Raw genomic sequence first — 22231 nt, forward strand, 5'->3', positions numbered from 1 at the left:
TATGGCCACAAGATCTGCCTGCTGTGGCATAGCAGGTTAAGCTGCCATCTGCAGTGCTGGCATCCCATGTGGGTGCTGGTTCTAGTCCCAGTTGATCCACTTCAGATCCAAGTCCCTACTGATGTGCCTAGGAAAGCAGTGGAAGATGACCCAAGTATTTGGGCCCCTCCACTCACGGGGGAGACTCAAAAGCTCCTGGCTCTTGGCTTCAGCCTGGCTCAGCCCTGGCCATTGTGGCTATTTGGTGGAATGAACCAATGGATGGAAGATTCTCTGTGTGATCCCTCTAATTCTGACTTTCAAATAAATAATAAATCTTTAAAAAAATGACAAAAAATATGGTCACAAACATAGCCTACACTACATGAATTGAAATGCTGGAACTCCTTGCTGTTCTGTAGAAGAAGATACTTTAAATGGTTAGGGAAATTGAAATGCTTGAGTGTATCATGTAGTACCCGCTTCCCTCCCCAAGGGGGTCCAGAGGCATTCCTTCATCAGACTGAGAAATAAATTCATGCTGAAAGTCCCAGATAGCACAGGACAAATTAAAATGAAAACTAAGAACCACATGGGTGATGGAATCTTGAGAGGGAGCATGTGGTAAGCTTGAGTCATCTGAGATGAGAGGTGTGCCTATAATGACAGTGAAGCTGGAGCAGTAATTAGAATAGTCTGACCCATAGAGACCTTTGGTGTTGGCTAGCTGGCCAGAATCCCTGGAAAGCAAATGGATGGGCAGCCTACTAGCACTTTACTTGAGTTACTGGAAAAGCTCCAGGTGAAGTCTGGTTTGACTTGAGTCACCAAAAAGAGTGAGCTAGTTCATAGAGCTTTAAAAAAGGGTAGACCAGGTCCCAATTAGACTGAGCAGAATGCATACTTTTAATCTTCATGGCCTTCCCCAAAGGCATTGAGGGCTGATTACCAGAGTGGTGGTGCATTGGGAAGGGCAAACAATCAGACCTTTCTGGGATTGCCAGACCCTGATTCTGGTTAACACTGATTACAGGAGACTCAGAATGCCACCATGGCCCCCCAGGGCATGTGTGTGTGGTGGTCAGGTAGATCAGAGTTTTAACTGATTGATCTTACAGTAGGCCTAGCAGCTTCCTGAATCCATCCTGTGGTTATTTCCCCATTTCTAAAATGCATAATTTGACTTGCTCAGCAACAGTCCGGAGTCCCACATTGGTTTCCTGTCCCATGGAGCAAAAGCTGTTAGCCTGCGTGGTACCCCCTGGATTTGCTCTACTTTCCAAATAGGAAACGAAAGGAATGCTGCATTTCTGGAGACTATGAAGATCAATGCCACCATCAAAGGCCTGAAGCCACATTTCCAACTTGCCTATTTGGCTTGTGGAGAATGTTTGAATCTTGGAGAAAGACACAAGTAGTGACTCTCAAGTGCAGATGTTGAGCAAATCACATCTGACGCCTGGTTTGCGATTACTGTATCTGTTAGGGAAGACCATGAAGAGCAGTTTGCTTTCAGGTGAATAGACCTTCACTACCCTACCTAAAGGCCACATTAACTCCACATCCCTACTCAAAATCCAGTTTGTCCAGTCATCATTCCACCCTCAGGTTGCCACACAGGTCCACCATATTGATGATATTGTGGTCATTTTGCCGATTGTGCAGGAAGGAGCAACCACTCAAAATGCGGTGAGACCACCTGCTAGAGTGTAAGAAATAAGCCTGGCTTGATTTGGCCAGTGTGAACATTTTTCAAAATTCTCTTCTTCTTTTAATAGTTCTGTATGTTCAAGGAAATCACAGCGGACAGTTTTACATAACTTTTGCTGGGATGTAAGATAACCATGTTTAACATTTTGGGAAACTGCCAAGCTGTTTTCCAAAAGGGTTGCCCTGGACTCTCAGGTAATTCTCAGCTCACAACAGAGATTCAAACAAGGGTATTTCTGTGAGGGTGTTTTTGGATGAAGTTAACCTTCAAGTTGGTGAACTTGAGTAAAGCAGGTGCCCTCCATCATCTTGGTGGGCCTCATCCAGTTAGTTGAAGACCCAAGTAGAACCAAAGGTCTGGACTCCCCTGAACAAGAGAGAATTCTGCAAGAGAGGATTCTGGATCTGTAACATTGCTGCTTCCTGGTTCCATAGCACATAGTCTTCAGGCTCTACCTGGAGCACTGGCTCTCCCAGGTCTCTAGCCTGTTGGTTCACTTTGCACATTCTGGACTTGCCCCGTAATCATAGGAGCCAACGCCTTAAGTGAAATCTACACACATACCTGTGCATGTGCACACACAAGTAGATGTATTTCAATAAAACATGTAGGGGCATTGAAATTTATTTCATATAATCTTGACATATACTCAGTTCCAATTTCCTTGAACCTTTGAAGTATCCTCGTATTGTCTGGTGTCCTTTAGGTCAGACCTAGACCACAGCTTTTACACTGGTGCTGATCCAAATCCCAAGAACATTGGTAATCCCAAGTGTTGAAATGCTGAAAGAATCCCTAAAGATCAAAGTCTTGAAAATCACAATCCTGAAATAATAAATCCCCAAATGCTGAAAATCCTGAAAGCTGAAATCCCCCAAACCACAGTTTCTGTTGGGGGGAGGAGGGAAGGCAGGCTAAAATCTTGGGGAGGGATTAGTGTGTTTTTCATTGCCAGATTATTCAGTCATGGACTACTGTACCTTGACAAATAGCACCACACTTCTCTTCAAAAAATATCAGGGAACAGACTTGAAGAAGCTTAGAGACTTGAACCTAAGAAATTTTCTGATAATAGGGGTTTCTCTAGTTAAATCTGTGATAGTTAACACAGATTTAACAGTGAACTACTCTTGGTTAGGGATTTGACTCTCAAAGAGGATAAATCCCCTACACTTACCACTAAATCCAACATAGAAAAATTAGTACGTGCTTCACATTGACTAATGAATGGCACTTTCACAACTGTGCCTACTGTTTTTAATAAAATAGATAAAATTTATTCCCCTGATGGACCCTAGAACTCACCCACTCATTTATATATTAATGATTGGAAAAAAACAAGAACAGTTTAAAAACGGTTATTTGAATATTTGGTGGACTTTAAAGAAGAAAATGGATTTCAATGAATTCACCAAACCATACTGACAGATTTGTAATTAGGTGAGATTAAACTTCTAAAAGTGAATTTCCAATTGTTACCAATACAGTTTGTTTTTTCTACTCAGCCTGATATATTTGGTGGAAAATTTAGATGATGTTGGCCATGTGATAATGGTAATGGCACAAAATTCAATTTAAAGATGTGTCACTTGTCTACATTGGCATTCCTTGCAGCTGATGAAATTTCAGGAGCTTTTAATAAAAGAAAAAGGCAATGCCCAAAGAAACCAGTAAAGTTACTGTCAGCTTGGATAATATGTGCATGATAGGATAAGACATTTAGGCAAATATATTGGTGTTCTATCCCCAGTGCTGTTTTCACCAAATTTGTGATTTGAATAAGGAGTGCATGCAGAGTGGATTTCCTTATAACAAAACGATATAGAAACATGGCACGGAAGATGGGAAAATGGGATTTGGAATAGTCCTGTCGGTGTACATCGGATCATAGAATAATTCCCACAAGATTGTCCCCAAGTTGAAAATGAATGTGGATATATTCTTGGAGGAGAGCATCACCTAAAAGGAAAAAGGTACTATTCATTGGGATTCAAGACATCCAGAGTTAGTTGAGGATTGTGGAAATTGGGCCGCTCCCATGGACTAATTCCATGCAGCTGCACATAATCTATTCCTGTAATGCAGTTTCTCATGTGTCAGATTTAATTTTTTTTAGCTTTTTCCTATTTTGAATTGCCAGCATTTTTCTTTTCTTTTTACAATTTGCTATGCTGTGTATTTCATCTTTGCGTCATTTCCAGTAATGGAGATGTAAATTATGTAAAAAAAATCCTCAGAGAATTTCCATTTGTTTTAATGTATTTTTTTTGCAAATTTGACTTTGCAAAAGTGGGTTATTACAAAGCTGACTTGTATGAGAACATTGTGCACGTGTGTACAATGTGGAAACTTCCTTAGTAAATGAAGAAATGTCCCTTTTTGTGCATCTGCACTTGTGAAAGAACAAATTTCTCAAGATCCTGGTTCTTTGGGTCTCTGAATCTGTGGTGGTAATCCTTGCAATTTTGATCCATTTCATCACTGTCCATCAAAGTGTTTGAGATGACAACAGTTATGCAGTGGGGTGCACACAATTACCAACCATAGTGATACACATTTATACCTTTGTTTCTGGACTGTATATGAATATCACTCATAACTGCTATGCCTCTGTGACTATTATTGTGCTTGGAACCATGTACATTGCTGTTATGTAAAGCAGCTTATGAAATGTCCTTTATGTTTTTCAAGTAAATCTCTTTTAAAATATAGGTAAATGCCTTTTTAAAAATTCTTTTATTTTTTTCCTAAATGACATTGTTGAGATTTTGATCTTTTGGGATTTTAGACTCCAGGGTCAAATGCCTGCAACAACCAGGGTGCGCTTGGGCCACAGCCAGGAGCCAGGCACCAGGAATTCAATCCAAGTCTCCCACATGAGTGGCAGGAACCTGTTTGAACTGTGACTGGTGCCTCCCAGAGTTCACATCAGCTGGAAGCTGGAGTCTGGAGCTGGAACCAGGCATGGAAACCAGGTAATCTCAGACGAAACTTGGATCTCTTAACCATCATCTTGACCATTAGGCCAAATGTTCATACTTTCCCCCTAATTAGTATTATTTTTAATTTTAAATTCCATGGGCAGAGAAAGAGAGTTTCCAGTTACTCCCCAACTGACTGCAGAGGCTGGGACTGGGCCAACCCAAAGCAGAAGCTGGGAACTAAATCCAGGTCTCCCACATGAGTGACAGGGAACCAGTTACCCAAGGCATCACTGCTGCCTCGGAGAGTCTTCATTAGCAGGAAGCTTGAATCCGGAGCAGGAGCCAGGTGTTGTGGGCATCCTAACCAGTGTCTTAAGTGCTAGGCCAAATACCTGCCCCTGCCTAATTCATTTTGCTTTTAAGATTTATGTATTTATTTAAAAGGCAGAGCAATACAGAGAGGAATATAGTACCTAGCTAGATAGTTGGAGAGAGGCATCTTCAATTTGCTGGTTCACTCCCCAAAAGACTGCCACAGTCAGATCTGGGCCAGGCCAAAGCCAGGAGCCAGGAATTTCAGGTCTCCCACATGGGTGGCAGGCACCCAAGCATTTGTGTCATCTACTGCTTTCCCAAGCACATCAGCAGGGAGCCCAGTTGGAAGTGGAGCAGCCAGGACCTGAACTGGCACTCATATAGAATGCTGGCATCATGGGCAGCAGCACAACTCACTGTGCCACAACACTGGCCACTGGGTTTTTTTAAAAATTATTTTTAAGGTTCACCTATTTGAGAGGTAACAGGGCTGAACCAGGCTGGAGCCAGGAGACAGGAACTCCATTTGTATCTCCATGTGGGTGGCAGGGACCCAAGTACTTGAGCATTACCCCTGCCTCCCAAGATACAAACAAGTAGGGATTCAAACCCAGGCAGTCTGATACGGGATATAGGCATCCCAAGAAGTGGCTTAACTCACTATGCCATAGTGCTAATCCCTAGATAGTTTGTGTTTGTGTGCGTGTGTTTAAAGATTTATTTTATTTATTTGAAAGACAGAGTTAGAGAGGTAGAGACAGAGAGAGGTCTTCCAGCCACAGCTTCACTCCCCAGATGGCCACAATGGCTGGAGCTGTGCCAATCCTGAAGCCAGGAGTCAGGAACTTGTTCCAGGTCTCCCACGTGGGTGCAGAGGCCCAAGGAGTTGGGACTTCTTCTTCTGCTTTTCCAGGCCATAGCAGAGAGCTGGATCAGAAGTGGAGCAGCCGGGACTTGAACTGGCGCCCATATGGGATGCCAGCACTGCAGGCCAGGGCTTTAACCTGCTGCGCCACAGCACCAGCCACTGTGTACACGTGTGTGTGTGTTTTTAAGATTTTTTTTGGAAAGGGTAATAGATACATGAATAGGAATTGATAAGAATTCCCCCAAAGCTTTCAGTTTTCGGTGTTGAACTATTTCAGAGGTCATACCAGACATGAGGAGCTTTGGGGAGAAGAAGGCAGTGGTGACACCAGGGATGCCCTAGGTTGTGGATGGGGTCATTATGCCTGAGAGCGCTGGAGCAGGTATGTGTGCTGCTGCTCTGGAGGATTCTGACAGTGCCAGGCGGTATCCAGCCTGGGATAGGGCAGAAAGTGCTTTACACAATAATGATCAGGTTGCTAGGAGCCTCCTAATGCCTTCCGAAGCTCCCCTGCTCTCTGGAACTCCCTCCCCAGACTCCTCCACCGCAGAGCCTTCCGGAAGGTGAGCCTTGAGCCATTCAGACCTGTGTAGTCCCCTGGCTCCTGGCCAGCACTCCTTGTCCCTGCTGTGATCCAGGAATCATTGCATGACGTGCTGACTCCCCCATAGCCTCGTGGGCCACCAGGGGATGGTGGGGGAAACGCCACGCCACGTAGGATGCAGGTGTCAGAACCCTGAATGCTGCTGGTCGATGTATCAAGTAGCAAAACTTGAAGTTTCTCAGGGGCAACAAGTCACCGTGTCTGTTCTCGTGAAGGTGAAGCAGTTAGCAAGCTCGAGGGAAAGCAAGTAGGTAGAGTTTCCCAGCCTTGCAGCCCCCGTCCTGTGTGGGTCCCAGGTTGGCCCACACTATGTGTGTCCCATCACTCCTGTAATAGATGGCCACAGACGTTGCTGCTTGGAGCAACACCCGTTTAGAGTTAGGAGTTTGATATTCTGCCTAGAGTCTCACAAGACCATCAAGTTTTGTCGGCCTGGGCTCTTACCAAGGGCTCCAGGGAAGGATCCTTCATTTTATTGAGAATTCTACCCTCCCCCTTTTCTTTATTTAAGAGGCAGAGAGAAAGAGAAAGAGAGGGAGAGACAGACTGAGGTCTCCCACCTACTGGTTCACTCCCTACATGCCTGTGGGCTGAAGCTAGGAGCTGGGACTTAATCCAGATCTCCAGGAACTCCAATCACTTCAGCCCATACCACTGCCTCCCAGGGTCTGCATTGGCCAGAGATTAGAGTCAGGTGTCAGACCCAGGCAATCTAATGTAAGACCGACCCTCCCTCCCTTCCTCCCTCTCTCCCTCCCTCCCTCCCTTCTTTCGTCAGACCCAGGCAATTTAATGTAGGATGCAGGCTTCCTCCCTCCCTCTCTTCCTCTCTCTTCTCTGTCTCTCTTCTCTATCCCCTCCCCTCCCCTCCTCTCTCTTTCAAGATTCATTTATTTGCAAGACAGAGTTGCAGAGAGGAGAGACGTAGAGAGAGCAAGATATCTTTCATCTGCTGGATCACTCCCCAAATGGCCTCAATGATTGGAGCTGGGCCAGGCCGAATCCAGGAGCCAGGAGCTTCATCTGGGTCTCCCGTAGGGGTTGGCTGGAGCCCAACTTGGTCCACCATCTGCTGCTTTCCAGAGGCATTAGCAGGGAGCAGGATTGGAAGTGGAGCAGTCAGGACATGAACCAGTGCTCACATGGGATGCTGGCATCACAGGTGGTTCCTTAACCCACTGTGCCACAACACTGGCCCCAAGGAACACAGGCTTCATAACCATTCAAGTAAACACCCACCCTGAGAATTTCTTTCTCATGGTTTCTACTTAGGCACTTCCCAGCATCAAGCAAGCCATGGCAGGCTGAGTCTTCCTCATGCTTAGAATCTCGTTTCTCCTACTGTGGCATCTCTCCTTGACCCAGTCAGAGAAATCGTGCTAATTTTTAGGGCTGGAGTGATCAGATTGACCTGGATGACCTGGAATAATATCCCTAGTTTGAGGGCCGTGCTTTAAACCACATTTACAAAGTCTCTGGCCACAGAACTCAATATATTCACAAGTTCCATGTATCAGCGCATAGCTGTTTTTGGTGGACCATTCTGTTGACCACACATGGTCATGTTTTTGTAAAACTTGCATGAGTGATTTTTTTTGTCTTTCTGTATGGGATTCAACGTTCTGCATTCTCTTAATCCAAGACCATTTTCCAAGTTGTAATTAAATAACTTTTGGATAAAATGAGTTTTTACATGTGGCAAACAACATTTTCTTAAGGAATATAGTAGAATTAATTGCATAGAAAATATAAAAGATGGGAAACAGCACCATGGCACAGTAGGTTAATCCTCTGCCTGCGGCACTGGCATCCCATTTGAGCACCAGTTCTAGTCCTGGCTGCTCCGTTTCCAATCCAGCTCTCTGCTATGGCCTGGGAAAGCAGTAGAAGATGGCCCAAGTCCTTGGGCCCCTGAACCTCCATGGGAGACCCAGAAGAAGCTCCTGGCTTCAGATCGGCACAGCTCTGGCTGTTTTGGCCATTTGGGGAGTGAACCAGCAGAGGGAAGAGCTTTCTCTCTGCCTCTGCCTCTCACTGTCTGTAACTACCTTTCAAATAAATAAATAAATAAAATCTTTAAAAAAAAGAAAATATGAAAGACCATTGCACATAACTTTGTTTCATGAAATTGTTAGTGTATACACACACATGCACACACACACAGGATCCAGGTCAGGATGTATAGCATTCTCAGTAGCCAGTCCTCCCTCAGATCTGTGCAGAATTGGTTCCAGGACTTTCCCTACCTCCTCAACCCCCTGCCTCAGATATCAAAATATTTGGATGCTAGGTTTGCTTATATATTTGTCTGTCACTGATATACATCCTGGCGTGTTGTTTAAGTAATCTCTAAATGACTTATAATGCCTAATACAACGTGGTGCTATGTAAGTTGTTGTTACATTGTATGACAGACCTTCAAAACCTCATGGAAAATGTGCATTATATTTTAATACCATTTTTCCACAAACTTTTTGAAGCCCCCTGAATTCTCTGTGTGGAAAATACTGACAAGGCCTATGTCTGTGCATGCTTGATACAGACTATTTATTTATTTATTTATTTATTTTTTAACCAATAGTTGGTTGAATCCATGGATGTTCAACCTGAGGATGTGGAGATTGAAAATATTGAAAAGCAAAGCAAGGGGCTGGAGTTGTGGTGCAGTGAGTTGAGCCCACTGCCTTGCGATGCCAGCACATCCCATACTGGAGTGCTAGTTGGAGCCCTGGCTCCTGCTTTGGCCCATCTTCCTGCCAATGAGCCTGGGAAGGCAGGGAAAAATGGTCCAAATACTTGGGCCCCTGCCACCCCTGTGGGAGACCAGAATGGAGCTACTGGCTCCTGACTTTGGTGTAGCTCAGCCCTGGTGGTTGAAGGCATTTAGGAAGTGAACCAGTGGATGGAAGATCTCTCTCTTTCTCTCTGTCCCCTTTTGAAATAAAAAGTAAATAAGCAAATAAACATTTAAAGAAAGAGGAAGAAAACAAAACAAAACTCTAGCATGGATCTTGCGCCTCCCTTTGGGCTTTTTCCTAGTCCTGGAAGTTGTCTGTAGCACTGGGGATACTGCATCCCCCGACAGGTGCAGCTTTGGGTTTTGGGATGCCGAGGCGTGTGAGGCCCCTTCTAAGCCTCCACCCCCAAGGAGGGAAGACTGGAAGATCTCCCTGTTGTCTTGCTCTTCTCCCTCGTAGAGATGTCCAGGAGTCAGTTCGTATCGGGGAAGAAACCTCTAGATACGTTTTTCTGGGTCAATGAGATAACTGGAGAAGTCACCTACCCACCATGGAAGGCCACCATGCCTGCAGCTGCTCCTGAAACACCACAAGAGAAGTCCGGCTCTCAGCATGGGGGCGTGCAGGGGGCTCCTCCCTGTCCCCAGGACCTGCTCGCCGCCCCTGCACAGAGGCCTGTCCCTTCGCCTCTACCCACAGCATCACTGAAAGACAAGAGCTCAAGAGACTCCCTCCCTTGGACACCCACAGAAGGCCAGGCTAACACTGGAGCCAGGAGCCCCTTGCAGTTCTCAGCATTCCCCGCCACCATCTCAGCACCAGGGGGCGCTCTGTTGACACTCGGCCCCCTTGGCTTGGGCCAGAGGTCATCCGTGGCCACCTTTTCTCCCCATCCTTCCAGCCCTTGGGCCTTCACCTGCAAGCTGAAAAATGTTATTACTGGAAACAACCGATTTTCCTTTTGAGCCTCGGGAAGTGTTTGCACCCTGAAGCAGCTTTCTGAGCCATCCGTGGCTGGGGCAGCCACACCTGTTCCTGTGCACCTTTATGCTCTGTGAGGACCTTGCCAAACGCTTTCAAACCCAACATAAACTGTGTTTAGATTTTTGACACATGATCTCTTCTAGACTTTCATTTGCCTCCTGACCATCTGGGTTTTCCCCTCTTAGCTCCATGGGTCGGCAAGGCTGTTCTGATGCTGGTGTCTAAGCCATAGGCAGAGGAGACCTCCACGGGTGGGGATGGGGACCAGGCAGGAAGAGTAGAACCCTCAGGCCCAGTGTCCCTGGGGCATGGCCTGGGTCATCTCCAGGGCAGTGAGGGGCCAGAGCTAAGAGTGGAAGGAGCCAGGGTGGACACTGGCCTTTTGGACAGACCCTCATCCCCGGCTCTGTGATTTTCCTGGGCTGCTGATGCAACAGGCTTGGATGATGCCTTAGTGGGAAGTGGGCAGCATGTGCCCTAGTCCTGGCTGCTGCTCTCAGCCCTCTGGGAATGGAGTGGTGAGCAGTGGGGAGCTGCACCCATGAGGACTTCACCCCGTATCAGGCAGGCAGGCCCAGGGCCATGGGGAGCCTTGGGGAGGAGCTGTTGGAGAAGTTGCTGGAGTTCCGGTGCAGATCCGGCTGGGTCCCGGTCGTCACAGAGCAGCTGCAGTTGGAGTGTCTGCTTAGGGCGGACTCAGTGTGTCAGCGATGCTACAGGGTGGTGGGGCACGCAGAGCCGTGTTGGAATGGTGTGGCCAGGAGCCAGCACCCATGCTAGCTGGCACCTCTGCCCTTTAGCTCGCCTTGTAGCCCTGCTGTCAGCTTTGCCCAGGGGGCACTGTGCCCCTGCCTTGGCTTTGAGCCACATGAACTTGACTTGCTAGGCATTGAGGAAGTAGACTTTGGGGGTGAGGAAGAGAATGACTATGCAGTGGAGGAGACCCCAAAGCCTCTGGCTCACGGATGCCTACCCCATAGAGGAGACCCCCTCCCTTCCCTCAGCTCCCCCTGTAGGCTGTGTCAGCCCTGGCCCTGGAGTCACCCCACACAGGCAGCCTCCAGCCCTCATCTGATTCTTGGCTGGGCCAGGAGCACCAGGGCCCTTCTTCCAGGTGGGCTAGCTTGGACGTCCAGGCTCAGAGTGGCTTCCTGCTCCTTCCTATGGCTTCTGAATTACCCCAGGAAATGAGGCCATGGGGCATCCTGGCTGCCCTGAGAACCCCCCCTGCCTCCTGCCCACCCCATTATGTGGCGGGGGCCACAGGTGGACAAGGCTGAGGACCCTGTGAAGCCCAGTTCTCTGGGCTGGGGAGCACTCGCCTGGAGTCCAGTCCTGATTCCGTGGCCAATGTGGACCCTGCCTCCCCTGGCCTCAGCTTTCCTCCATGCACAGTGCAGGGGAGAGCAGGTCTGTCCACCAGGCCTGCCCAGTCTCCTGGGCAGTGCCCGTGTGCTCAGTGATGGGCTGGGTGGAAGCCTGGAGGTCAGGCCTAGGTTTGGGTCAGCAGATCTCAAGGCCAGGCTGCTTCTGAGCGTGGCAGAGGGCAGGGCCTGGCTGGTCCACAGGGCAGTGGGTGGACTGGTTTGCTGTCTCCAGGCCCCATGCAGGGTGTCCTTGATCAAGTCCTTGGTGTCATTGCTGATGGGCAGCCATGGTCTGCAGTCACGAGATGCACAGGATGCTGAGCAGGTGAGGCTGGAAGGCAGAGAGGGCTCGGAGGTCATCAGGACCCTGGTCCTGGCTGGGCAGGCAGTGGTGCCCTGTCTGGCAGGACCACTGAATCCTGACCTACGTGGCCACTTAGCCTCATGTTCATCCAGCTTACAAGGGTCCCAGCAGGTATCTCAGGAGTTCTCAGCAAGGTAAAAGCTGAGCCTTCAACAGGGAGCTGGGCTCAGCATGGTGTGGGATCACAGCTCAGTGACACCAGTGGAATTCTCAGGACAACTAATGCCCTGAACAGACACCCAGACAAAGGAAGTCCTTTCAGGCCAGTGTGGCTCAGTCCCCCAGCTTGTGACCCAGCAGGCCTGCTGATGACGTAATAAAAGTGGGGCAGGAATTTCCTTTCGAGATTGGATGGATTGCCCACTTGCAAGATAGCCATCAGTCTGAGCTCTCAGGGTCTCTGATCCAGAAAGCCAAGCAGCAGTGGGTGTGGACCCTCCACGCAGGCCACTGACAAGAGCCTAGCAGTTAAAGCCAAGCCCAAAACAGCTCCACAGAGCTCACCCTGGGCCCAAGTCGCAGGCCAGTGTGTGTGTGTGTGGACAGCAGGGTAGGGGCACGAGTGGGGCTTTGTGACTATCCGAGCTACGGAGGGACAGGCATTTGGTCTTGTGGTTAAGATGCCCATGTTCCATATTGGAGTGTCCGGATTCACTTGCTGGCTCTGGCCCTTGATTCCAGCCTCCTACAGGGCAGACCCTGTGAGGCAGCAGGTGATGGCTCCAGCGGCTGGGTCCTTGCCATCCATGTGGGAGACCTGGATCAAGTTCCCGGCTTCTGGCCCAGTCCAGGCTGAGGCCGGGCTATCCGGGGACTGAACGTGTGGATGGGAGACCTGCATGCCCTTTTGTCCATGTCCATGTCTCTGCCTCTGACTGAGGGTTCTGTTGTTTGCTGATGGAATTCATGTTTTGCCTTCCCAATGGCTGAAGTGGAAGTTGGGGGCAGATCCTAGGAGCTACCTGTCCCTGGGGATCCCAGGCCACACACTGCCAGGCCTGGGCGAGGAGGGTACCCTGGCCTGCTCCTGGTGGCTGTTCCCCATCCCACTCAGGCAAGCCAGACTTGCCACCCTGCAACTCAGACCAGTACCCAAGGGCAGGCCTCTGTCTCCCCTGAGCAGTCTGCACCCAGGCATGCGTGGCCTGTCCGAGGCAGAGGCAGGGGTGCACCAGGTTGTCTGCGGGACACGTGCTGAGGTGACTGGAGGAGGAGCTGTCCCACAGCAACTGTGGGGCCAGTGCAGGAGCTCAGTGGGGAGCCCCAGAGGCAGACTTTGGCTCCATTTGGAGAGAGCGTCTGCTTGTTCAGGGCTACACACTGCTTTGAGCACTGCCTGGGGAGGGAATGAGCTCTCCATCACTGGGGGTGTGCAAACAGCATCTGGACAGGCCTCAGTGTCTCCCACCCTGCGGATGTCCACAGGATCTACCTGCCACTCCTGCCGGGGACTAAGGGCAGCCTGGCATGCAGACAGCATGGGCCAGAACCAGCTGCTGGAGACAGGTCTCATGTGAGGCCAGAGGATTGGGACTCAGAGCTGGACCCGGGCCTCTGATGTCCCTCCCCAACCCCTCGGCTCCTTTGCGGTCACTGCCTCCACAGGAAATCATCTCAGTGCTCTCATTAGCAGAGGCAGAGGCAGAGAGAGAGATCTTCCATCTGCTGGTTCACTCCCCAAATGGCTGCAACAGCTGGAGCTGTGCTGATCTGAAGCTGGGAGCCAGGAGCTAGGAGCTTCTTCCAGGTCTCCCATGCAGGTACGGGGGCCCAAGGACTTTGGCCATCTTCCACTGCTTTCCCAGGCCACAGCAGAGAGCTGGAGTGGAAGTGGAGCAGCCAGGACTCGAACTGGCAACTATACGGGATGTTGGCACTGCAGGCGGCGGCCTCACCAGCTATGCCACAGCGCCGGCCCCTGGGCCAATTCTTACACAAAGGATAGGCACTGGCAGTGATGGCACTGTTGTCAGGGGGCTGCAGGCTGGGCTTTGGCCAGGTGACATGGATGAGTGACGGGTGGTCTTGGAACAGGTCAGGAATTTGTGGTCAGGCAGCTGCTGGGCCCAGTCTTTGGCATCTGCTCCCTGGTCTGTGGATGGGAGCATGCCAGGACATGATCTCTCCCAGAGCTTGGAGCGCCAGGCCCATCTGTCTCTGCAGACCTGATGTGGTCTAATGGATGCTCAGGGAAGCCTGGACAGAACCCTCCAGGGTAGCTGGAGGCTGGGTTGCTGGCCTCTGTGGAAGAGGCTGAGTTAGTGTGGGGGAGGGGAGACTGGGAGGCTGGACAAGTGACCTGAACTGGAAGGGGTCACTCCCGGGACCTCTGCCTGGGCTGTGCAGCCAATCCTTTAGGATCCCAAACTGAGCTGGTCCTGGCCCCTCTTATCCTGCCCATCCCTCAAAGTGCAGTGCTCTCATTAGCTCAGGGAAGCTGCCTGGAGGTGGAGGCCTCTGAGAGGAAGTAGGGCCTGAGCAGACTTTGGACACATGCCTCCCTGGCTGGGCAGCTGGAGCGGAGGGGCCCCAGCTTTCTGGGGACGGCCCTAGCCCAGCACTGGCACACTCAGCCCTTTGGAGACCAAGGGGTAGAGGGGCCCGCGCTGCGCCAGTTCTGAGTGGCAAGAGACATTTCCCTGCTGTTAGGCGGGGGGAGGTCAGACGGGCGTCCACAGGTCTCCAGGTCTTGTAATTTCCTGTTAGTCCGCGGCGGTTGTGAAACTGCCAATAACTCGCTAACAAGACCAGTCAGTTACCTGGTTGATGCAGGTTTTATTTATCATGTAACCATTAGTTCTGAGACAAGAATCCAATTCAGAACGTATTTCGATTTTAGAAAACGTACAAATCAAACCTCATATTTTGATTATTTTTCTTATGTGAAGTTTTAATTTTTCACTCATTATTTGGTTGTGGGAAATTGTTACAGGTGACAGCATTTGTTACATTAGAAAACAGATTTTCAGTACAGGCTGAATATCCCCTGTCCAAAATGCTTGGAACCAGAAGAGTTCTGGATTTCAGATGTTCTGAGTTATCTTGGGAGTGGGACCCAGTTCTAAACGTGAAATTCATTTATGTTTCATATATACCTTATACACACAGACTGAAGACAATTTTATACAACATTTAATAATTTTGTACATGGAACAAAGTTCAAGCTGTAGAATTTCCTACTGTGGTATCATGTCGATGCTCAAACCATTTTGGATTTGAGGGCATTTCAGACTGGAGATGTTCAAGTTGTACAGCCAAGAGGCACAATTATAATAAATCAACACTTCTGATGAACACACATTTGAATTCCAACTACTTAAATAATCCATGGCTGAAATTAAAACATACCTCAGTTAACTGACTCTAACAGTGTACTGTGGAAAAAAATTCCGATTTCTTCAGCAGCAAAAGCCACAAAAACAGTGTCCTGCACTGGGATTCACCTTGTCTCCTTGAGAAAGGACCTGGATCTGGTTTAAAATATGACCCGAAGGAATGGCGGGGTAACTGCAGAGGGAGCTGCACCCCGTACATCTGATCTCTGGCTCTGCTGGGGACGCTGTACCCTGCAGGGCTAACCAGGGGTTTCAAATGTCGGTAGGGACAGGAAGGTGGGGGCTGGGGGCACAGAAGTCCTGAGCGGTGTGAGCCATTTTACATTCCACTCGACTCCTCGCAGCTCTCTGGGATGCAGGCCAGAATTCTCCTGACGGTGTGTGCCCATGGGCACCAACGAATCTCCTCCTTCAGGGTTTCAGACAAGTGTCCTGTCTGCTGGTTTGGTGCTGGCAACGGCTAGTTTTTTAATCGGGAGGAGAAATGATGGGTTTACAACTAAATTCTCTGTCACTGAATATGTCACACTGCTCATGACACTGTCCGCCCCATGGATTCAGCTGATCTTGTTCCTTTTTCTCTGAGGCAAAAATCGATTATCTAATTTTTTCTACTTATCCATCATTGGTTTTGGACATCAGCTGTCCCTTGCTGGCTGCAAAATAATGTGTGTGCATTTGTACATGAGAGACATAACCATAACGATGCATATTGAGTCATGTTACATGTAGGAGATCCCTCCAGACTTTTCTTATATCCTCTCTCTCTCACACATACACGCACGCACACACACTTGTCCAGCCTCATTTACATTTATAAAAATAGACAACTCTTGTCGAATCATTCATTTGTATATCTCTAAAAATATGTTCTTTCTCCTAACCTCTTTTTACCTAGGTTTGTCAGCCCACATGGTAAAACTGGGAGATAAAACCTTTTCAAAACGGATTTTCCAGCAGAAATTAATTAAAAAAAAGATCTACCTTTAAAGCAGCATCTAGAAATTTTTGTTTTTGTAATATGTAAATAATACTGTTGTATTAAACTGTGGATTTAAATAAGCTTCATTTAACAGCTTCTTTCTTATGGCTTTAAAAAAATAAAACAGGGCTCTGTGTTACTTAATGGCTTCTCCATTCTTCCAGTTCCAGGGAATACACAGGTCTCCGTCCTGCAGGACGGAGTAGAAGTGGGAGACGCACAGGTGCATGCCGCGCAGGGAAGGCAGCGACTGCTCCAGGAGTCTTGTGCAGCAGTCCACCATCTGCGCGCTCGAGATGCTGGGCTCCTTGTACAGCTTCTCCAGGGAGAACCTCTTTGCCGAAGCCTCTATCAGCTCCTGCTCAATGCTCTTCAGCCTGGAACATCAACACACACGTTGCTGTCAGCTGGAGTGCGTGAGGGAATGTCAGATGTTACCATGGTCTTATGTCTTGGGGCTGCAGCTCCCCATGCATGGCAATGACAGTGGCCTTCACTGGGCCCCGAGATGTTTCCTGTGAAGAGTCACTGCACAGCCCCTCGGGAGGGGTCTCCTCGTGGATTGCAAGAGTACGGTATTTGTCAATCTTTGTAGCAGTAAGGCAAAAATAATTAATGCACAATTTCAAAAGCTCCTTTCCTGCTTCACTCAGCAGCTACTAGTGACTGAAGAAAGCAGAAAGTTGAGAATATAAAACCCCAAGCTTTAGGCACCACCTGAAGTTTAACCCTCGGGCACTAATAACTTTTTTTCCAAAACAAACAAACAAACATTTATTTATTTATTTAAACAGAGTTTTAGAGAGCGAGCGAGAGTGAGAGTGAAAGATATCTTCCATCTGCTGGTTTACTTCCAAACGGCCAAAGCCATGAGCCTGGAATTCCATCCAGCTCTCCCACGTGTGTGGCAGCGGCCCAAGCCCTTGGGCCACCTTGTGCTGCTTTCCCAGGCACATCAGCAGGGAGCTGGATCAAACAGAACAGCCAAGGACTTGAACCAGTGCTCTCATGGGATGTCAGGGTCATAGGCAGCGGCTTAACCTGCTGTGCCACAATGCCAGCCCTCAGTACCGACTTCTAAATCTTCCCAGAGTAGACAGTGGGCTCACAGCAAAAGCTGGAGCTGGGACACCATGTTCTCGCCACTCTGACTTTTCCACCCCTGCCAATCCCTTTCTCATCCTTCCCTTTCAGGTGTCTTGTCCCACCAGGAGCTCCCGTCCAGGCCTACAAGTTCAATACCTGCAAGCTGAACTCAGTGTCTCAAATCCTTTCTCCCAGAGGTGGCAAATGCTCCTGGATCAAGTGTTCTACTAATTGTCCCCATGCCCCACTCCCAAGGCTGTGTTCACAACACATTTACCTGACATTTGCACAGGTAGACTGGACCAACGCATATGATACCTACGGATAAGGTACAAGCCACAGTCAGGTGCTTCTGAACCAGTGTCACTTAAATACTGTACAGGTTAACGGCAGCCATCTCTCCTGTATTTGACCACCCTCAAACTCTGCACGAAAGAGGAGACTATCATAAAGTACCCGTGAGGTAAGCAGAAGTGACTGTTAACGGGTCTGTAGTCAGCTGCCCTTGGATCACCCTCTCGGGGGCTGCTGGCTGCTTCCACACAGCGCTGCTCAGATTCAAGAAAGCAGACAGTGGTTAGGGGAGACGGGGTTCTCAGTTCTCAGAACTCATCTTTAGGATGAACTACACAGCAGGGCATGACAAGCTCCTGTAAGGGGCTTTTCCACTTGCTCAAAAAAATAATAAAGACATTAACAAGATATCTATAGCCTGACTTAGAACGAGGCCTGCAGTGTGAACAAGCTCTGTGTGGTTCCATAGCTGCTCCCTACATAAACCTGGGTAGGGTCCCCACACTCCTTCTAAAAGAAGTCTATGGTCTCAGCCCAGGTTACCCGGGCTGGGCTCCTTGTACAGCTTCTCCAGGGAGAACCTCTTTGCCGAAGCCTCTATCAACTCCTGCTCAATGCTCTTCAGCCTGGAACATCAACACACACGTTGCTGTCAGCTGGAGTGCGTGAGGGAATGTCAGATGTTACCATGGTCTTATGTCTGGGCCCCCACCGATGATGGGGAGAATGCATCAGTCCTTCTAGGCTGTGACTTTGGTTTGCTAGCACGAGTGCTCAAGAAATGCTGGCTGAATGAATGTGCATTCTTTTACAAGGCTGTTTCCGCCTTGTGCAAGCGTCAGAATTCCTCCACTTGTCTATTACTGTGCATTTCCATTGTTTCCAATTTGTACAGGTGATTCTGGAGTTTGGAGTGGGTGACACTGGGTGAGTGAAACATCAGAGTGAGTCCATGCTTGGGAGCCTGGCTTACTCTCAGGCGCCGGCCACCCTCCTTATTGCCAGCCTGCATCAAGAGCTGTAAACTGGGCTGCTGAGGCCTCAGAGGAGTGTGGGTTCCCCTTTTCTACGCCCCAGCTAGGCAACAGGAGACGGGTGCTACTGAGACGGTCATGTGGGTCCTAGGAAGGTGTTAGGTCAGAAGAATGCATTTCACCCTGTCTAGCAAGCTGGCGCCCTGCACAAGTGTGCAGCGCGCCTACGGCTATGGCTGCCTCGAGTTTCTCCTGGAAGAGGAGGAGATGTCAACTTCTATCTTGTTTAAAAACCTGCTTTATAAAGATGTATGCAGTGGGAAAGGGTTTGAAAATCAGAGGATCAGTAGGAACATGGTTCCTGTAAGGAGAGAAGGTGCCTTAATCCCTCCCTGGAGAATGCGTTGGAGGCGACCTTGACACGGGGAGAAAGCAAAGGAAAGGAGAGAGGACCATGGGGAGGGCAGGCTGCTGGGGTGGGCCCAGAGCCCAGTCTGGGGGACAGTGAAGGCCATGACTCAGCGGGCAGGTGTGCTGGGCTGGAAGCAAGTGCTTGTTCTCCTTGGAGCATAAGCATGGGACGGGGCCCGGAGCTGGGGAGGGGCTTAGGCAGTGAGAAAAGTTGGTGGATTATTTGCTAAGGGCCGGCTGGGGAATAAAACAGGTCCAGCTCTGCCCTCCCAGGGTGTGCATGCGCGTTCTGTGTCAAGGAGAAGAGGGACCACAGAGGGAACGCAATGGAGAATTTCTTTCTGGTATTTTTATTTTTCATTCTGTTCTTGAGTTGAATTTTGTTATTAACAAACCCTGCTTCTCAAACTGAGGTACATGGTGACATGGTGGTAATGCACTTTACCTACTTACACTCATACTTAGAAAATAGCCACATGAAATTTCTTGTAGGTGGAGAATAAACAAATATGGACTATTCACTAGTTAGTTTCCTAAGTTTAATTCAGCTTTTAAAAACAGCTATTTTTGGAGCAGACCTGCGTGGAGAGCGTGGGAGCCCACAGTTCGGGACATCAGCGGCAGACTCAACACACCAGCGCTGGAACGCGAGGTGAGCCAAACCTCAATAACCCGAGACACCGGCAGGCAAGCGGAGAGAGGAGACTAGAGGGAACGACCCCCGGGGCGGGGGGGACTTCACCAAGCTAACTGGAAGAGAGAGAGAGGGAAAAAAAAAAAGGTGACTGGTATGGATACGGGTTTCTCTCTCTCCGCTCACCTCTCAAGGGCGAGCAAGACAAAGAGCAGGCGCCATCTTGGACATACGTCATAAGCAGAGCGACCTCAGGTCTGCACCGGCCCTGAGCCTAGCAGTAAAACCTGACTCTGGGTGGGGCGAATTAACAGGAGATTAGGACTTAGTAAATTTATGGTGCTACTGAACTGAGACTGTGAAAAAAGAGACGGTGGGGGAGAGAACTCACGGAATTCACGTGAGCACTCTCCAGAGACGCTACAATTCCGTAACTTTGGCAACCCAGTGGGAGACTGAAGGAGAATTTGAGCCCACTCTAAGGGCCGAACAGATTCCCTGTGTGGTCCTTGGGAAAGAGCTTCTGATCTCTGGCTCCTGTGGGTATATCATTTGCCTGCTAACTACCTCCAACTTTGTTCAGCTGTGCAGAATAACTTCCCTGTTGAATCAAAAAAAAAGAGAGAGAGAGAGAGAGAGAGGTTTACCACGCCTAACCTGGGAGTGTCACCTTTGGCACACCAAACAGAGCTCTCAGGCCACACCCATCTCAAGCCCTAAGGCTCCATCAAAAACAGATAGTCCACTTAATCTAGAGTCATAGTATAACAAGAAAAAGCACCACAGTGAAGAAACCAAATATCTCCAATATGACAAATAACAAACGCAAAAACCAAGGTAATAAAAACAAGGAAGTCACCATGAAGCCCTCAAATGAAAAAAACACCCCAATTCAAGATTATGAGGATGATGACATAGAAGAAATGCAAGAAGCAGATCTCAAAAAATTGATAAGAACATTAAGAAGTTCTCAAAAACAAATTCTTGAACTACAGAAATCCTTAATGGACAAGATAGAAAATCTCTCTCGTGAAAATGAAATATTAAGGAGGAATCAAAATGAAACGAAACAACTAGTACAACAGGAAACTGGGATAGTGACTGAAGTGAAGAATTCAATAGATCAAATGAAAAACACAATAGAGAGCCTTACAAACAGAATGGGAGAAGCAGAAGAGAGAATATCGGACTTAGAAGACAGAGAACAGGAAAGGATACAGTCAGACCAAAGAAAAGAAGAGGAAATTAGGAATCTAAAACATATTGTCGGGAATCTTCAGGATACTATTAAAAAACCCAACATTCGGGTTCTAGGAGTTCCTGAAGGCATGGAGAGGGAGAAAGGATTAGAAGGCCTTTTTAGTGAGATATTAGCAGAAAATTTCCCAGGTTTGGAGAAGGACAGAGAAATCCTAGTACAGGAAGCTCACAGAACCCCTAATAAACACGACCAAAAGAGATCCTCACCACGGCACGTTGTAATTAAACTCTCCACAGTGAAACAGAAAGAAAAGATCCTAAAATGTGCAAGAGAGAAACGTCAGATTACTCTCAGAGGATCTCCAATCAGACTCACAGCTGACTTCTCATCAGAAACTCTACAAGCTAGGAGGGAATGGCAAGATATAGCCCAGGTACTAAGAGAGAACAACTGCCAGCCCAGAATATTATATCCTGCAAAGCTATCATTTGTGAATGAAGGTGAAATAAAGACTTTTCATAACAAACAGAAATTGAAAGAATTTGTTGCCACTCGTCCAGCCCTGCAAAAGATGCTTAAAGATGTGTTACACACAGAAACAAAGAAACACGGTCATCAATATGAAAGAAGGTAAAGGAAGGAAACCAAGGAAGGAAAGCTCACAGCAAAAGATCACAGGGAATTCAAAGCATATATTAGAACTTATCTTTGGCAAATGGCAGGGCAAAGTTACCACTTATCATTAGTCACATTGAACGTGAATGGCCTGAACTGTCCAGTTAAAAGACACCGTTTGGCTGATTGGGTTAAAAAACAAAACCCATCTATTTGCTGCTTACAAGAAACACATCTTTCCAACAAAGATCCATACAGACTGAAAGTGAAAGGCTGGAAAAAGATATACCATGCCAACAGAAATGAAAAAAGAGCAGGCGTAGCCATCTTAATATCAGACACCATAAACTTTACCACAAAAACCATTAAGAGAGACAAAGAGGGACACTACATAATGATTAAGGGATCAATTCAACAGGAAGATATAACAATTATCAATGTATATGCACCTAACTACAGGGCACCGGTTTATCTAAAAGATTTGTTAACGGACTTAAAGGGAGACTTAGACCCCAATACAATAGTACTGGGGGACTTCAATACTCCACTCTCAGAAATAGACAGATCAATAGGACAGAAGATCAACAAGGATACAGTAGATTTAAACGACACTATAGCCCAAATGGATCTAACAGATATATACAGAACTTTCAATCCTACAGCTAAAGATTATACATTCTTCTCAGCAGTACATGGAACCTTCTCTAGGATTGACCACATACTAGGCCATAAAGCAAGTCTCAGCAAATTCAAAAGAATTAGAATCATACCATGCAGCTTCTCAGACCATAAAGGAATGAAGTTGGAAATGAACAACTCAGGAATCCCTAGAGCATACGCGAACA

General features: G+C 48.1%; 2 protein-coding genes across 9 annotated transcripts in view; one reads left to right on the forward strand and one right to left on the reverse strand.

Annotated features, from left to right (window-relative positions):
- Positions 1-529: 529 nt before the first annotated feature.
- On the forward strand, positions 530-13462 carry LOC138844134 (uncharacterized protein C3orf86-like). 3 transcript variants are annotated; one of them, XM_070051039.1, is made up of 3 exons: positions 530-3663; positions 4479-4665; positions 9599-13462. In XM_070051039.1, the coding sequence occupies exon 3, from the start codon at positions 9601-9603 to the stop codon at positions 10102-10104; it is 504 nt and encodes a 167-aa protein (XP_069907140.1). In that variant the 5' UTR covers positions 530-3663; positions 4479-4665; positions 9599-9600; the 3' UTR covers positions 10105-13462. The 3 variants fall into 3 exon arrangements, with proteins under 3 accessions (XP_069907140.1, XP_069907139.1, XP_069907141.1); XM_070051038.1 differs by lacking the exons at positions 530-3663; positions 4479-4665 and adding an exon at positions 6194-6360; XM_070051040.1 differs by lacking the exons at positions 530-3663; positions 4479-4665 and adding an exon at positions 6367-6648.
- Positions 13463-14609: 1147 nt separating this feature from the next.
- Positions 14610-22231, reverse strand: part of TCAIM (T cell activation inhibitor, mitochondrial) — a 51683-nt gene continuing 44061 nt past the window's right edge. For 3 of the 6 annotated variants that reach the window (XM_070051044.1, XM_070051043.1, XM_070051042.1), the window contains 2 exons: positions 18133-18177; positions 14610-16503 (listed from right to left, as the gene is read on the reverse strand). In XM_070051044.1, the coding sequence (XP_069907145.1) occupies positions 16308-16503; positions 18133-18177 (241 nt within the window). In that variant the 3' untranslated portion in view covers positions 14610-16307. Of the gene's footprint in view, positions 16549-18132; positions 18178-22231 lie in introns of all 6 variants that reach the window. The other 3 variants (XM_051852593.2, XM_051852592.2, XM_008260359.4) reach the window with 1 other exon arrangement.

Source organism: Oryctolagus cuniculus, chromosome 10 (assembly GCF_964237555.1).
Source record: "Oryctolagus cuniculus chromosome 10, mOryCun1.1, whole genome shotgun sequence".
Taxonomy (NCBI): Eukaryota; Metazoa; Chordata; class Mammalia; order Lagomorpha; family Leporidae; genus Oryctolagus; species Oryctolagus cuniculus.

Excerpts from the sequence above, each read along its gene's own strand:
- LOC138844134 (XM_070051039.1), top strand. The coding sequence starts at position 9,601 with ATGTCCAGGAGTCAGTTCGTATCGGGGAAGAAACCTCTAGATACGTTT.